At 37.5% G+C, this 17,540-nt stretch overlaps 1 protein-coding gene across 5 annotated transcripts in view; it reads right to left on the bottom strand.

Annotated features, from left to right (window-relative positions):
* ADGRB3 (adhesion G protein-coupled receptor B3) overlaps positions 1-17,540 on the bottom strand; it is a 697,114-nt gene that overhangs the window by 28,611 nt on the left and 650,963 nt on the right. For all 5 annotated transcript variants that reach the window (XM_034648079.1, XM_034648080.1, XM_034648081.1 and 2 more), the window contains 3 exons: positions 13,008-13,103; positions 11,295-11,334; positions 6,206-6,849 (listed from right to left, as the gene is read on the bottom strand). In XM_034648079.1, coding sequence (XP_034503970.1) covers positions 6,206-6,849; positions 11,295-11,334; positions 13,008-13,103 — 780 coding nt within the window. The remainder of the gene's footprint in view (positions 1-6,205; positions 6,850-11,294; positions 11,335-13,007; positions 13,104-17,540) is intronic.

Here is a 17,540-nt window from a genome sequence, read left to right as displayed (position 1 = left end):
ACTTAAGAGTAAGAAAATGCTCAAGAGTATGAGGCTACACAGAGGGATACTTAGCAAGTATATGCATGAGGCATCTCTCCATATCTCAATCCTCTAGAACAACGAATAGTTTCTCAGAGGGAATAATTCATTGTTTGTGTCACTTCAAATTAAACTGGACCAGACACTAGAAAATTCACTGCAAGGAATAAATGGCAGTGACTAATAAATGGCAATATGACTGCCATTAAAAGTTTTATTACAGAGTGAGCAATGAACATACTCAAGGAGAAGGCTTTGATACCAAATTCATTCAAAATATCTGAAAACAAGGAGAANGAACATACTCAAGGAGACGGCTTTGATACCAAATTCATTCAAAATATCTGAAAATAAAACCTAAGCATAATTAATTTTGAAAAATGACTTTTATTTCAGCTAATTTTATTTGCATGCCTGCATAAAAGACAAAATTCCCTAATCTAGGAGCAAAAACAAAGCACTAAAGAAGGGCAAGCCTTCCTTTCACCACAGCTGTGTGAGAAAAAAATGTAAAAAAGAAAAAGTGGCTTCTGTACAAAGGTCAGTTCTGTAATGGTTTCTGTTAGTGACAGTCTCCCAGCTCCCAAGTGAGGCCATAATGTTTTGTCTAACGCCCTAAGTATTGATTTAATGCAGCATTCAAGCTTCTTCACAGAAATTCAAGATATAATGATAATGAAATAATAACACAACCTTACATCTGAAGTGCTTCTTACAATTTTCAAAGGGTTTTCACATACATTATCTAATTTGATCCTCACAAGAGCTTTATGGGAGGCAACTGTGATGTGACATTATAGCTAACATGTTTTACCTTTAAAAACCATTATGGTGAGAGCTCTATAATTCATGTCCAAAAAACCGGAGTATAAAAATGTAGCCTAGAATGGCATCCCTTTCTACCCATTTATAAATTGAGGGAGACTTACCTAACAATGTTTTCAGATATAGAGTAAGTTTATACCGAAATGGTCAGAAAAGCTAGAGGAGCAATGCTCTTGATAAAATCATTTTGTAATCTATCTAACTCTCATTAGTCATTAAGGGTTTCTTCACAAATAAGAAAAATTAGGACACAATTTGTCAGGAGACTAAGAGGAACCACTTATGTACTTACATCTGAGCAAATTGTTTCGTAAGAGTTCTACTGATAGTGGAGCTGAGAAGCCACATACAGGACTACAAGGCAACCCAGAGATTAGCAGAAGAAGTGACTATCCCCCCAGGCTGGACAAAGGGAGATGGCATTGTGACCTAAGGCCAGGGGCTGAGGCACCTGGCTGAAGCCAGAAGCATTAAGAAACCGCAGCTAAAGAGACGTAAGATGGTGTCCAAAGCAGAATGAGCAGGGGAGAAATATCCTGGAGTCTCTCTTCTGCCCACCTCCAATCTCTCCCCAGTGCCTCCTAGAGGCCAATCTCTCCCAGCCAGAAGGACAGGAACCTGCACCAGCCCTGAGTAACATAGGGGAAAAGGGTGCAGAACAGACCAAGTGCCAAACAGGCGCAGGACATGCATACAAACTGGGAAGATTTTTGAGTGAGGAAATGTTTATTATTTAATTCTAACAGCTACAGGTTGTGGAACAGCTACCACTGGTCCAAAGATTCAAAGCAAATATCGACCTCTCTTACAATGATATATCCAGAATTTTTTAAAAAATAACTAGAACCACAATCTAAAAAATTTTTTTAAATCTTTTTTTTTTTAAAGATTTTATTTATTTATTTGACAGAGATAGAGACAGCCAGAGAGAGAGAGGGAACACAAGCAGGGGGAGTGGGAGAGGAAGAAGCAGGCTCATAGCAGAGAAGCCTGATGTGGGGCTCGATCCCACAATGCCGGGATCACACCCTGAGCCAAAGGCAGATGCTTAACCGCTGTGCCACCCAGGCGCCCCCACAATCCAAAATTTAAACTATGTTTCATAGTCCTCAAAACGACTTCAGAACTATACCTTAATATTTTCCCCACCTGCTCCATAGCACCTAATAGTTACTTGCTTTATATATACACCAAATATCAACTCATTCGTTTTCATTAATTGAAGGTGAATGACTTAAATGCTGATGACAGTTTCATTTTTATTTTTAAAAAATTTTTTTAAAGATTTATTTATTTATTTTAGCGGGGGCAGAAGGAGAGGGAGAAAGAATCTCAAGCAGACACCCTGCTGAGCGCAGAGACCAATGTGGGGTTCGATCTCATGACCCCGAGATCATGACCTGGGCCAAAATCAAGAGTCAGATGCTTAACTGACTGAGCCACCCAGGCACCCCTGACATTTTTATTCTTCCTAGTCTTAAAGCACTTAGAGGACATTGAGGGCTAGAGCCATTGTGAGGCTTTCTACCATATTAAAATTGCAATTGTCCCATAGTCGTGGAAACTAAATCTTTCAGAAACTAAAATTTTCAGAATTGCTCATCGAGCCCATTCTGAGAATGGATACAGTTTGGAAGATGGACGATAACACATTATAAGAAAAAAGAAGGTACTACTGGGCAGGGAGAAAATCTGGATAAGCTTGTATGCCAAAAAACTTCCTGCATTCATCAAGCTTTTTTACCCTCAATAACTGGGGGATCGCTAAACAAAGGCCCCTGGAGGCTAGAGCCTTTTCTGCTGGCACTTTCTTCAGGGCTGGGGAGCCTCCCTCCTCCTTTGTTGCCGCCTGCTTATTTCAATAAATACTTATACACACTCACCCACTCTGGCTTTCGTTTTCTTTCCCTTAAATCTTGTTTTTCCTTGCCTTCTCTTTTCCTTACGCATACCACATTCTGTGCTACAACTGGTAGCTTTTATCTTCTCTTTCTCCCCCCACCCCCACTTCCCGCCATGGCAATCCGTGAATACCCACTCCTCTGGAGGAAACTTCCTGAATTCACATGAACATCGTTTTTATTACATTCTTGAAAGGATCCTGGTGCCCCTGGATGTCCTCTGCGGCGGCAGCTTCCCGAGCTGGCTGTTCCCGTGGTCGCGATCTGCCTTCTCGCTCAGAGGGAGAGACAGCTCAAACTGTTCTACAGCTTGGGCCTCATGTCATGCACATGTCACCCACTCGCGTCTTTACGCTGTCGTCTAAAAGGCTCCAGGCCCCTCCTGGGTACCGTTGATCCCCTCTTTATGTGGATACTCCAGTCATCTTTTGTTTTTTTCTCGAATGTCAGGATGCCATCTTCCTCACTGGTTGGCCCTGCAGATACGGTCTAGCAGAGCTGATAACTCAACTTGACAATGGTCCCTCTGCTCATAAGGAAAGCTGCACCACCAACTTTATCTTCATGGGCCACAGTCCTATCTCCAAAATCTGTTATCTGTGTATACCTACACTTTATCCTTGCCATGTCTTATTGTTTTTTAAAAGATTTTATTTATTCNGCCATCTTCCTCACTGGTTGGCCCTGCAGATACGGTCTAGCAGAGCTGATAACTCAACTTGACAATGGTCCCTCTGCTCATAAGGAAAGCTGCACCACCAACTTTATCTTCATGGGCCACAGTCCTATCTCCAAAATCTGTTATCTGTGTATACCTACACTTTATCCTTGCCATGTCTTATTGTTTTTTTAAAGATTTTATTTATTCATTTGACAGAGATAGAGACAGCCAGCGAGAGAGGGAACACAAGCAGGGGGAGTGGGAGAGGAAGAAGCAGGCTCACAGCAGAGGAGCCTGATGTGGGGCTCAATCCCAGGACTCTGGGATCACGAACTGAGCCGAAGGCAGACTCTCAACGACTGAGCCACCCAGGTGCCCCTATCCTTGCCATGTCTTTATTCACCATAAGACCATGTGTCGTCAAGGGTTAAAATGAACTTTAAAGTTGTCCTCCTGCTAACATCCAGACACATTACTGTTTCTTTTAGACAGCATAAAATTGATCAGGACAGAAAGATTCTTTTCCTAGATGTGCTATGTACTTGCTCTGTAACCTTGAAAAAATGACTTTACTTCAAGGATTATAACAACTTATCCATTGCACAGAGGTGTTGTGAAGATTAATGAATTCATGTTTTTAAGGTGATTTGAGGATCTGCTAATGAAAGATGCTATATAAATGCTAATTTTTATTATTCATTCCCACATCTATATATTCTCTTTCAGCTGTCTCCTAAAATGGTCACCATAAGCAATTACTATTAAACTCTTTTAAAGAATGAAAATGAGGAACTGAATTTTCATTCTGAATCCTGAATTTTCTTCCTTTTCAAGATGTAAGCCTTGTGATCTCTAAGTCATTTAAATGCAGATCTTTGGGCTGAATCACAGTTATATATGATGCTCATACTTAATAATAAGGATATGGAGATTTGGAAAAATTACAAACTGAACAGAGCAACACTTGGAAATTTAGTCTATTGTTCAAGCACACACAACCTGTACAATATCAAACCCAGAGAGGTTTTTAGGCCTTTAGATGAAAGCATTTTTATAATAAGCAAGATAATTTAATGCAATTCCATTCTAACCCCTTTAGCATATTTTAAAGAGCTGTTCTATAGAGAGGACTCAAATGGTCATTATGATTTTCAAGTAGTACGTCAGAATTATGATTACTTATGATGTTATACTATTATATGCACACTCACTGAAAATCCTTTTGAAACTTTTGTGATTTTGCATAAATGTTATGTACTTTGTGCTTATGTGGTCATACCGTAGGTGACCTGCTAGTCTCTGGGATACACAAGTTAGAAACAGAAAGAGTAGCTAGTCTGCTAGTTCAGAAGGACAGAACGCTTTTGGCCAGTGGTAGTGGGAGCTCCGGCCCCTCTAGAGTTAATTTGGCCTCACTGCCCCTCTGCTTTTGGTTCTGAGGGATGTTTCTTTTCAGAAACCCTACTCTGTTTAAGATTGATCTAGAATCTAGGGATTTATTCTAGGTCCCATCAACTTTTCCATTTTTCCCATCTAGAATTTCCTTGATCCAGTTGGGAAAAAATCTCAAAATCACACCACTCTTCAAGTTACTCTAGCCTCACAGGATCTCTTTTCCTGTTGACCTAGTAGAAGGAATAGCTTTGTGGGGAGAAGGGAGGAACAACTGCCTCTGTGCACTTTTGAACACTAGAACATATGATGATCAGATTTCTGATGGAAAGGGTAAACAACCAGTTATAGTGTCTTTCTCTAAGTAGAGTCTTATGAAATGATCTATTATATTAAAACAATCGGCAACACATGCAAAAGAGTTCATGTATTGCATTGTATGCTAAATGTACATATCCATATATATCAGCAGGTTTATAGCAAAATTTCAAGGTACGAGATATAAAAGTCACATACAAAACAGTAAAATGATGTATGTCAATACAAAAACTAAATTCCTTAGGTCTTACTTAATTGCAATATAATATGAATGACATTAATAACTGTTGACTACTCTGTACTTCATTTTATGAGTAGAAAAGAAGCTGAGGGGAATTTGCTTTTATAGAAAAGCCATGTGGTTGGACCTGAGTTCTGACTCTTAATCTGATTAATGTACATCCTGCCTGAGAGCTCACAATTTAAGATAAAAAATTTTAGTGGTCATCATTTTACAAGAGCTGAGAGCAAAACACTTACTCTGAAAGATATTGATCTAACATAAAAATAGAGTTTGTAATCAGTGTAATGGAAGACTCCACAGAAACATTCCAATTTTGGTATTTTTAATGGATGCCCTCACACAGAAAAATCCAGATTTTGGTTTAAGTTTGTAATGCCATCCAGGAAGTACTTCAACCACCAAAAGGATCTCTTGTACCTGAGAAACATCAGGGGGATCCTCTATTTTTTCCTTTATGAATGCTCTACTTGGTTCCCATTATGAAAGAATTGGGATTGATATCCTTTTAAATATAGAGAGGTCCTTTTTCAAAACATGATCTTGAGAAAAGGCATTCTGATGTACTACTGGAAAAAAAAGTATGTCTAGAATTTTAATCCCAACATGCCAAAATTTTTTTTATGATACATAACTGCAAAAGGTAATGTGAATCTCTCCCTTAATCCAGTGTCACATGAATCAANAGTATGTCTAGAATTTTAATCCCAACATGCCAAAATTTTTTTTATGATACATAACTGCAAAAGGTAATGTGAGTCTCTCCCTTAATCCAGTGTCACATGAATCAACTTCTCAAATATCAAATATTTCAAATATCAGGGAAAGGTTTATTCTATTGCTTACCTCTAATGAACTCATTGATATCGTTGACCCAGTTTCACTTCTTGATAGTCCTGCATTATCATCCAACTCAGAGGCCATGAAATTCTTCACAGCTGTGCGAGGCTCAAAGGGCAAATTCTGCATATGTTCCTGGGGTGCAAGGTGTTGATCTAAGTTCATATTGAACTGGTCCATTACAGGGGGATTCATGTTGAATTCGGGATTCACTTTGTAGTGCAATAACCTTTCATGTGGCAAGGTTTCCATACCAATATTCATTTTGCTTTCCTCTTTCATTGATGGCTGGGTATTTACAGAACTTCTGGGCATCACGATATAGTCACTTTCCATCATTCTTTCTTGAGGATGGACCATGTCCATGTCAGCTCCTCTCAAATTGTCATCTGTACATAAGTATACAGTTCTTCGCAATTCACTGTTCTCTTTTTTCAAACACTGATTGCCCAGCTCATTCATACCCATGGGCATGTGCATACCCGTGGGTTGCTGAATAATGACTTTGGAAATGACGTTTCCAGGCAGTGTGGAATAGCTTAGCCCTTCAGGGTTTGTTCCCTTTTCTTCTTCATCATCATTTAGAGAAATCCTAGAAAGCGTTCCTGTTATTGTTGCTGCTCGGCAAGGACCAATATCCTTATGAAGAACTGTAAATTAGGATAGAAAAGTTAATAAAAGAAAGTTAATGTGTTTTCGTTTTTTCATTACTGCATTTGGCCATCTCTCTATGAAACAATTTTCTTAATCAAATTAAAAAAATAATATTTAAAAAATTATATATCTATTGTTTATAGATGGTCCAGATTACTCAATCATTCTTTATGGATTCTGATGTATTTTCATAGATCTCAGGTAGTTCCTAGCTAAAACACAACTGAAAGCTGACTAACGGACTTTCAAAAATCTCCATACCCTTTTCTCAAACAACTCTGCATAGTTTTTCAGGGGAAAGGCAGATACCCAAGAGGTTTCTCCATCAATCTATTGCAAAGAGTTTTATGAAATCATGGATATATTCATATGAATTCGACTTTTTCTCAAAGGCTTTTCCCCTAAAGAATTCTACAAGTTCTATTCATTAAAATACTTCCTGAAAGAGTTAATCAATGAGAATTTCATCGTACTGCATTAGAAGTCCTTCCAAAATTATGCATGTTGAAAATTAATGAGCATTTATCTATGAAGTCCATATGGTCAAGGTAGATACAGGGTTCAAAAGTATTTATCATCTTCAGTTCCAGGGGGGAAAAAAAAGAATTTCTTTACAAGATCAATCCATATGCTCAAATGCTCTTGGGGGGAGGTGTTAAAAACTGCCACTGACTTTAAGCAGGAAAAAACTGTAGGAGCTTTTGAAAACTTGGTTTAATTTTAAGCCTGAAAAATAATGACTTAGGAAAATTAAAATGCATGATAACTTGTAGTAATAGAGGGGGAAAAAATGAAAACATAAATGAAACCAAACAAAACAAACCAATAAAAGAATTCAGAATTTTTAATTAAAAGATATTTTAGCATTTTCCTCCTGTCTCTATATAAGAAGATAGTCATATATTATGGGTAATAGTAGCAGAACGACTTGAGGCATGCTTAAACAAATGTCAGTTTTGAGTAGGAAAGAATGAGATGCTGAAAAAATATTCTTGGTATTTTGGGTATTGAAAACACAGAGAAGAGCACTGTGTGTAAGTTGGCTCAACATGTGTGCTTAATGCTGCTCTACCCGTGAGGCAGGGTGACTGCTGCTGAACATCTCATGAGGCAGAGACGACTACAAAATAGTTGGTTTATCGCTTCCTTGTGAAAAGTTTCAGATATACTGAATTTTACCCATTTTTATCCAATTTTCAAATAGCATCATAATGATTATTCATTAAGGCAGAGGTTAAAAAACAGAAGATGATGTCTTTCCCAACTACAAAGAAGAGAAGCCTTCAAAATTATTTCAAAATTTGCATCATTCAAAAAAAAATGCATCATTCCTGTAATATCTTTTATCTTTAGAGATACTGTATTTAATTATTATATTAGGTCTCTTCATTTCAGACACTAAAAATCATGTCACATCTATATCTACATATTTTTTTCATTAATCCACAATTTGGTTGCAAGTTTTTGTATTTATTATATAAAAAAGTAGAATAATTCAGTTTAAAAAAAGTTATTTCCCAGCCTCAGATCAGTAATGAATTGTGGCTGCCAGGAAAAATTTACATAAAAACATTAAGGGGCAAAGTATGTTAAATTAATAGACTTAATGACATTCTAAATAAAATGCTTTAAACAATCTCCAAATTCAGGGAAGAATATTTTTAATCCCTAATTGCATGCAAAAACTAATCTAAAATTTATAGCAGTACAATTTAAAGTCTAGTTCTGGGAACCAGTCATATTATATTAAGGACATATATAATTTTATACTTTTATGAATATATTAGAAACTATAAAGGAAATTTTGGTACTGAATATTGATTTTATAATCTGTACTTGTGCAAGATACATTTAGTTTTATATCAATTAATGTGATTTGGAAATATAGTTACCATATTTTTATGACATGACACAGCCATCTTTACTGAAAAATTGCATATCTTAAATATTTGTGGAAAGACAATTCTCATGAAGTAGTGTCTCCTCCATATGAGAGCTATTTCTGCCTTTTAGACTTGCTTAAAATGGATATTCAAATTTTGAATGGAAACAAACAAATGCATACCACCTACACATTCCAAACATGATGTTGAAGTGATGGGACTTATACAAGAAATTAATTAAGTTGTAAACAGCAAAACCCAAACACAATACAGCAAAACAAAAAGCACCTAAATATTTTGCATAATCAGATATATATCTGAACTGAACAGAAACCTCTAGAAAAACTCGGAGGCAAGTTCCTGATGAGCTCAGTTAAAAAGGGCACAGACAAAAAATGAAAAAATTACAAAAATATTTTCCAACAAAGTAATGGTTATGGCCTGTATTAGGAATACTAAATCCCAGAATGCAATGAAGTCTGGGGAAAAGGGGTAATTTAACAGAAGAGCAAGATGAATCCTGACGGATGAGACCACGGCTTGGGGAGGATGGGTTAATATAGTGGTTCTCCAACATCGGCATGCATCAGAGTACCTGGGTGTCTTGTGAGAACACTGATAACTGCACCCTGCCCCGCAGTGGGTCTGGGGTAGGGCCTGAAAGTTTGCACTCTGAACAAGTTCCCAGTGATGCTAACACTGCTGGTCTGGACAAAACTACTCTGTTCCTCTTCTGGTTCTCTATCAAGGAGAACTGTAAAGAGTATACCAAAAAAGCCTGAAAGGAAACTAAACTAAATGTAGGGAAATGGGAATTAAATGAATATCTAATTATTTTAAAGAAACTCAGCCTTCTGGACTTCAGACAGATCACATCCATCCTGGACCACAGATGCAGAACCTGGCACCGTGGCTGGTGATCTTTGAGAAATTAGGGAGAGTAGAGCAAGGGAAAATGTTTTATCAGTTTTCCAAAAACAGAAATGGTAGATTTGGGAAACCAAACACTACTGAGGCTGTTTCTTCGCGATATTTTGTTAGATATTAAACAAGAAAGAGTGATTCCTAATCCCCTACCTCCAGGTCTTCTGTGGGTTGCCCAGTTATGACCGTTATTCTACTGCTTTGCTATGACCATACTCTACGTAGAGTATTTTCATTGAATTCGGAAATGAGAATATGAGCTTAGTCTCTGATATTCTTGTGATCACAACAACTCTGTAATCTCACAATCTGCAAAGATGTTTAATGGTTATGAACTGAATCTGAAAAGTATACTTAAAGGGAGTCAGTGTGGGGTGAGTGGGAGGTGCCCTACTGAACACAGCAGGGTTCTATACTCACTCTTTTCCCATTCAACTCCTTGATCGGCAGTTTGAATAAATATTTAGAAGGTATTCTCATCAAACTTTCAAGGGCCAAAAAATTTTAAATGGATAAAATGCTAACCTGACACTAGCAAAAGAGCAAAGAGAGATAAATGCAAGGCCAGATTTTTTTTCAAGGAAAAAACCTAGAACCTTTACCCAATCCTCTACTGGTAAAGTCTCTGACAGCTACTACAAAAAGTCTTAGGGATTTTAGATGACAAGTTGAGAGCAGTAATGTACCAGTTGTTATGAAATGAGGTGCAAATGTAGATAACATTAATATGAGTAAAGAGCCCACTGTAAGAAATGCTGAATAAGTGTGTACTTTGGGGCACCATAATTTAAAACCTATTGACAATTGGAGGCCATGCAGGCACCTTGCCTGCTGGGGAGGGTGCTATGAGGAATGAATGAGGAACCAGGGTTTAGTCTGGAGAAAAAGGTCTGGGACTGGACTAAACAGGACTTGCTTCCAAACATCTGGATATTTAGATGAAGTAGACAGCCACTCTTATTTTAGAACGTAGCACTAAAATCAATGAATACAAGGTAAAATAAGGTATATTACCTATCCCAATATAAAGAAACATTCGCAACAACTAGAATTATCCAAAAAAGGAAACATGTAGTTTCCTTTGAAACTCCTGAGTCATCTACTCCTGGTGAGAATTTAGCCCCAGGCTGAGGATACCCATCAGGGACACCGTCCATGGGACCCTAGCTCTCTCGTGCAGAGAGCGCTGTGCGGTTTCTTCTGGGCCCCGCTAAGCAAGTAGCAACGGCAGCAGCTAGGATACACACAAACACACACGATGTAATTCATCCTTGAAACAACCCATATTCCACAGATGATGAAAGTAAGGCACAAAGAGGCCAAGCTGACTGGCCTCACACCTGACAACCAGGAAGCAGTGGAATGGAAGTCTTACATCTCCAAGTCCATGTTTTTCTGTTGTCATCATGCTTCCTATTAACCATTCTGAGTTTCTCTGTCAATCTTCATTCTCCCTTCACCTCCCTCTCTCCCCTTCCCCCACATTTTGCTGCTACAATGCTTCCCTTTGAAAGATTCTATTTATTCATCCACATGAATATGTGATGTGTAAACTGTGGCATTTTCTTTAAAATCAAAATCATAAAAGTGATTTCACATCCCTAATGATATTTTCAAAATCCAAATATTCTTACCTGATCGACAAGCAATGTCTACATCCTTTTCAAAGTCTGTCTGTAACAACAAATAATAAGGTATAGAATCATCATTTAATGCAGACCTCGAGGGACTTTTACTAACTTGATTAACTAAAGTTTACAGATATCTGACTAGGCAGTACTAGATTATTGTTTTGTGCAGAAGAAGTTTCTCAAGGAATAATCAAATTGTTTTCAAGCCTATTTCCTAGAGACCAAGTGTTGAATTAAAGCAATGGAAAAATGGCATACAATTTTAATAAAGCAATGCAATACCCACTGTCATCTTCAGTCAGGAGACTGACACCGTATATAAAAGGATAGAGTTTCAAGGCAATTCCTTAAACCACAATAAAAAGAATGTGCAGTATTATGAATATACTTAAATAAATGTCTTTGTTTTCTGTATTTTTAAAGTATTCAGTTTGAATATATTGTTTATAATGTAGTATCTTATAATACAGCTTTGTTAAACCCCTAACAAACTAGGCTCTTCTAATGGTCCATTTTCATTCAAATTGACAAAAGCCTTTTAGATTTAGGAATTAAAATCAAAGATTAAACACTACTAATCTAGCCTACAATCTGTTAGAGTTCACTTTCATCCCCATATTTGTCCCCCCCCACAAACTTTTAAAGAGATCAGTTAATTTTTTTAAATGGCAAAATTAAATTAGCCCATCTCAATCAAGTTCTTCCAGTCATATACTGGAAGATATTGTTTAGAATTTTTAAGATTTATTTTCATATTTTAAATTAGAAATTTCAGTATTTATCTATTTGTTTTAATACAGAATTGGTAATTCCTTCTCAAGTCTTCATATATCGTTTTGACTATTTTATGTTGTGTAATCCAAAAACGATCATAATAAATTGAATATATGGTAAAAACAAATCTCTATTTAAGCCCTGCTTTTAATGAATCATAGTTTAAATCTTATCCCATTTCTAAAAGACACCAAAGTGCTTATGCCTAAAGGACCCCTTAATCTCAACAGAGATCATGTACAATGACGAGCTTTTATTAGAATTGTGGCCACGCCCTTCTGCCTTAGGACGGTGGTTCTAGTCTTAAGCTGCATATTGGAGCCACCAATACCTGGTGTCCCACCCCAGACATCTGATTTCACTGGTCTGGACTGTGGATTCTAATGCACACACAAGGCTGAGAACCACTGCTTTATGACCAGAAGCACCAAGTTCACAGTGTTCTGGTCTGTAAACAAACATGTTCCTATGGACAAACTGTTATCCCTCATTCTGCGCAGGGATGAAAACACTCTCTGGTGTTGTGCAGAAACCCCACACTCAACACACCAGGGCCCGTAACAGATCCGGGACTCCTCAGCAATCCAGACAGAAAGGTTATCTGGTAGATCTAAATCTGTTAATGAACTAAAGCCAAAGTCACTCAAAATGGGACTTGGATACTATTTTAGTAGTAAGAANTATCCCTCATTCTGCGCAGGGATGAAAACACTCTCTGGTGTTGTGCAGAAACCCCACACTCAACACACCAGGTCCCGTAACAGATCCGGGACTCCTCAGCGATCCAGACAGAAAGGTTATCTGGTAGATCTAAATCTGTTAATGAACTAAAGCCAAAGTCACACAAAATGGGACTTGGATACTATTTTAGTAGTAAGAATTTGTTTATTCCCGTCACAAATCGTGACTTAATCAACCGTCGGAAGGAAAATAAAAGCTCACCATTATTTGAGCATGCCCATTAGGAAAAGAACTCGAAGAATCAGCATTGATCGGATCCTGACAGTTTCTCAATCGGCATCTAAATGCATCCTGAACCTGGAGGGGGGAGAAACCCATTAACTTTCTTCTCACTTGGTAATGACCAGATACTCTCTATTATTGGCAATCAACTGAGAAATGATATCTATCATTGTTTTATATCTAATACACACTTTGCTTATTTCTTAATACATATACCAGTATCCCTGGACTTTATGCCAACGACGACATCTACTACTTGCCATAATCTATAGGGGGAAGTGCTGGNAATCTATAGGGGGAAGAGCTAGGAACTCCTCAGTTTTCATCAGGGCTGTGTCTGGCTAAAAAACCAGTAATTCTTGCCAGAGGGCAGATTTATTTTCACTGTTATAAACAATGTGTGTGTCTTTCAAGGGGGATTTCCTATTTGGTATGGCATAATCTTCATAATAGCTTTAAACATCGAGGCAATGAGATTACTCAACGATCTTTCAACTGGAACTGATTTGGGGTTTTCCCTTTATGTCTCATGGAAGGGATCATATTGGGGCAACTATTTCTTGTATCTCTTCAGGTACTATGCGCCCTGGTGTAAAAACAAAACACAATGAAACAAAAAGGTAACAAAAGCACTCTTTTGCCGGTTGTCTTAAAAAAAAAAATCACTTTGCAAAGCCAAATGTTCTTAATACGCATTCACAATTGGATTCTGAGTAAAGAAACACATATCACAAGCAAATGTGAAGAACATTAAATCCTTTATTAAACAAGTGAATAAAGATGGATCAATGAATAACAAACACATAAATCAATTGATAGTTATTCTGATCATATGATGCCTTAGCATTAATATGTCCTTCCCACTTCCCGTGGCTCATTAGGCTCCTGACAAGCTATTAATAGACAGTATCACAGTAGCTTCTTATCCCAGTCAATGGCAAGGTCATTTTCGTATTCTGCTGTTTTGAGTTCACAGGACTGATACCCTCCTTCTAGTTTATTATAATCTATTTTATTGGATCAAAAAACAGAGCAGAGATGATGTTGCACACCCCCTATTTTACCGAAGCGCCGTCACACAGACGACCAAAGTAAACACGTAATGAGTGATCTTTACTTCTGAAAAGCACTGACATGAACTATCCTGTCACTGTTTTGCCGTGAGGTGTGTACAGTATACGTACTGGCCAGAAGAAAACTGAGCCCACTGCTTTCAGCTCCTGTCACCCATGTCGTAAGTCATCATTGCAAGATTTGGGAAGTGACATAGGGTTTAGTCACCACCACAGAGTCCTGGCCAACTGGTACAATAAGGAGACCTTTGTCTATGTCTTTTTCTCCACCTCGGGTCCTAATCCTGGTGATGCGGCACTACAGGAGTGGGGGATGGAGTCCGTGCCCTCTGACCTCTTTTCTATCCTCCGATTCTAATATTTCTAAGTCTGAGGTTTATTGGGAAAAAAAGAATGAGGAGTTGCCTGATATCAATGAGCAAGAGAATTTCTTCTTTCCTCCTTCAAGCACATCAATACAAGTATAGGCTCAGGGAAATCTAGTCTTGTCATCTTTTCCTGAAGAACTGGATAAATATTTAGAACGAAATCATCTAGCTTCTCCCTTGAAGGAGACACGACATGGGAAACGTTAGATTCTTTAGATGCAAATGCTTTCAGGACCCTCCTTTTTAGGTGAAGAAGTAATAGCTGCCAGTCATAGAGTGACACATTAATAATGAAAAACCGGTCATGAGTCTAGTGTTTGCCAGACGATCACTGTTTGCTACACAGAAATTTGCATTGGGGAAAAACACTAAGAAAGTGTATCGGTTTTCAGAAAAAAAGGAAAAAAATCCAAAGAACTCACCTCAGAAAAATAGGTACGTGCTAAGTTTGGGCCCCAAGGCAACTGCTGAAGGAGCACCATTTAGAAAGGTAGATAAGTCATATGTTAGAAATACTCCCTTCCAGGAGCTTGTCACATGAAACATTTTTTTTCAAATCTATTTCTAAATGCTAGCATATATAAGATATGAAAGTGGCACTTGCTAATACCAAACATTAATTTGACTGGTCCACACTAACCACTCTTTTCAGACCTTCAGAGTCTAGCTGTCAGAGGTATTTTTGTCTGACAATGAAATATGGAAAAGCAACTTCTGTTAAGTTTCTCTTCAAAATCCACTATCTGATCACTTGAAGGAGATACAAAAGAAATCTAACTCTTTTTCATAACATACACATAGAAAATCAATCCTTTAAATTACCAAATCCCCAAATATGACAATGGATTAAGGGCATTTCTACCCTGGAGAATGATGTCAGCTTTGTGAATCAGTCAATGCTATTCAGAAGAAACATAAAACAGAAAAGCATAAAAATTCTCCAATAAATTCAAAGTCATTTTAATGGTCATATAAATGCCATAATTTAAGTACTAGATTCTCCGACTGTTTTAGTGCTTCTGTCACTTCTAATTCAGAAAGCTTTGCAGGAGAAATTCTACTTGATTCCAAACGCTTTGTTTGATTTTTTACAAAATCTTAAAAATGCATTCAGGCAATCTACATGAATTAGCCTTAAATATTTGTCCAACACTGTCAGGGAGGATTGATTAGGCTGGATTTCATAACGCATACTCCTCATCACAGAAAAAAGGGTTTCACGAGAGACAGTACCTGGAAAATATATCTGCAGCTATGTGGAAACATTTTGATAATTAACTGAATTTTCTATCAAGTAAACAAAAAGACTGTTATCTTTGGTGAATCAATGTGAATTGGACTAATGGAGGACAACTGGAATTTTTTAAAAAGCAAGTCTACAAGGACCTTAATTCTAGACAAGAAGAAAGCATAAAAAACAAAGACAGAATCTGTATTTGGCTATTCCATCCCGATATTAAAATCCTGTGCCAACTGTCATATTTATAGTGCAGGACAATAATAGTTTTGGTGTTTCTTGCCTTGTGGTTAAGATCATAGAAAAACAATTGCTAGAAGATTCACATATTTATCATTTAAACTCCTTCACCTGACTTACTATTTGTGGGGAACAACAATTTAATTAAAAATTTTTTTATAACTCCGAACTCTTGCAATATTATCATTTTTTAAAACTTATACAAGACTAGTAAGTACAATTTTTAAATAAACTTGTCTTGAATAATTAAATGTTTGACATATTATGGCACAATTAAAATCTAGCCCAAAATGTCCTCTTTTTACAATACTCTGCCAATAGGTCTTTAACCTTAATTGACAGCCAGACAGAGGGTTAAAAAGTATTGGGGGAGGAGCAAAGAACAGGTATGTAAACAGCCTTGGAATATTTAGGGCACTTTAAGGAAATCTGATGTCATGCTGTGAAATGAAAAAAGAATGCCAAGAGACATCTTCAAAAATAAGGTGAGTAAAAAGAATCAGCTATCAAGGCTGTCTTCTGAAAGTATCCATCAGGGCCACCACCAAAGTTATCCTGTCTAGTTCCCGCTGGCCGCTGCTCTGAAAACCCCTGCAAAGCCATACAGCCTTTTACTGCGGATTGTTTCCTGGGTGAGGCATGAATTCAAAGAAGGTTGCAGGGGTGTGTCTTGCTGTAGTCTCCCCCCAACAGGAGAGCGATCTGGTTCCTCTCAGGAGCAGCAAGCCCAGAGCTTCTCGGCTGGTCCTCACTCTGAAGGCAGCTGGCAGAGTGTCACTGTCAAAGCTGGTGCAGATTTAGAGATTGCTGGGGAAGAGCACCGAGCACTGTTTGGTCCCGTTGCAACTGAGAGAAACCTCGCGGGCAAGAGCTGCACTGTTTGTAATGGGCTCCGTATTTAGCAACCAAGCAGCTCAGACCCCAAATCTTTACATTTTAAGAAGACAGTTTTACCTCCAGTTATTCTTGATTTTCTATTCCAGAGGATCATTTTATGACAAGCAAAGAAATTAAATTACATTCTTATAATTATTTGAGATTTTTAGTTTTGGGGGGGAATTTCTTATGCATTATATTTTTTTCCTGGATCTAATGTCTACTATTGTTTCTATCGATATGTATTAAACAAATGATTCAGCTCTTTTTAATCATATTAAATTCCATATAATGTAATCATTAAATGAACCAGTAAGATTATTCTCAATTTCACATGTATTATGCCAACTGACATAAATAACATGAGTGACTTCACATTACAAAAGTATTACATGACTTCTTTGATAGCAAAAAGAAATAAAAATGGTTTGTCCTTTGCTTTACCTGGAAGGAAAAATACGGACTTTACTCCTAAATTTCAGTTCTAATGACTTTCTACTGGAATCTTTTAACACCTAAGAGATCTATCACTCTCAAAATTGTTGTAGCTTTTTACCTTGTTCGTATCAGTTTTGGGGTAACAGGTAGCTTCCCTAGAGGACACTTCATATATATGATCTGAAAAAATGTAACACCATTTTTTAGCCTGCAAATGAGAAAAGGAGTAAGGGAAGTTCTATGTCAGACACCCCCACTTATGCCTTCACAGAAGACACTT

Source organism: Ailuropoda melanoleuca, chromosome 19, assembly GCF_002007445.2.
Source record: "Ailuropoda melanoleuca isolate Jingjing chromosome 19, ASM200744v2, whole genome shotgun sequence".
In the NCBI taxonomy this organism is placed as follows: domain Eukaryota; kingdom Metazoa; phylum Chordata; class Mammalia; order Carnivora; family Ursidae; genus Ailuropoda; species Ailuropoda melanoleuca.
Note: the sequence above shows the minus strand (reverse complement) of the source record. Positions and strands in the feature narration are given on the sequence as shown.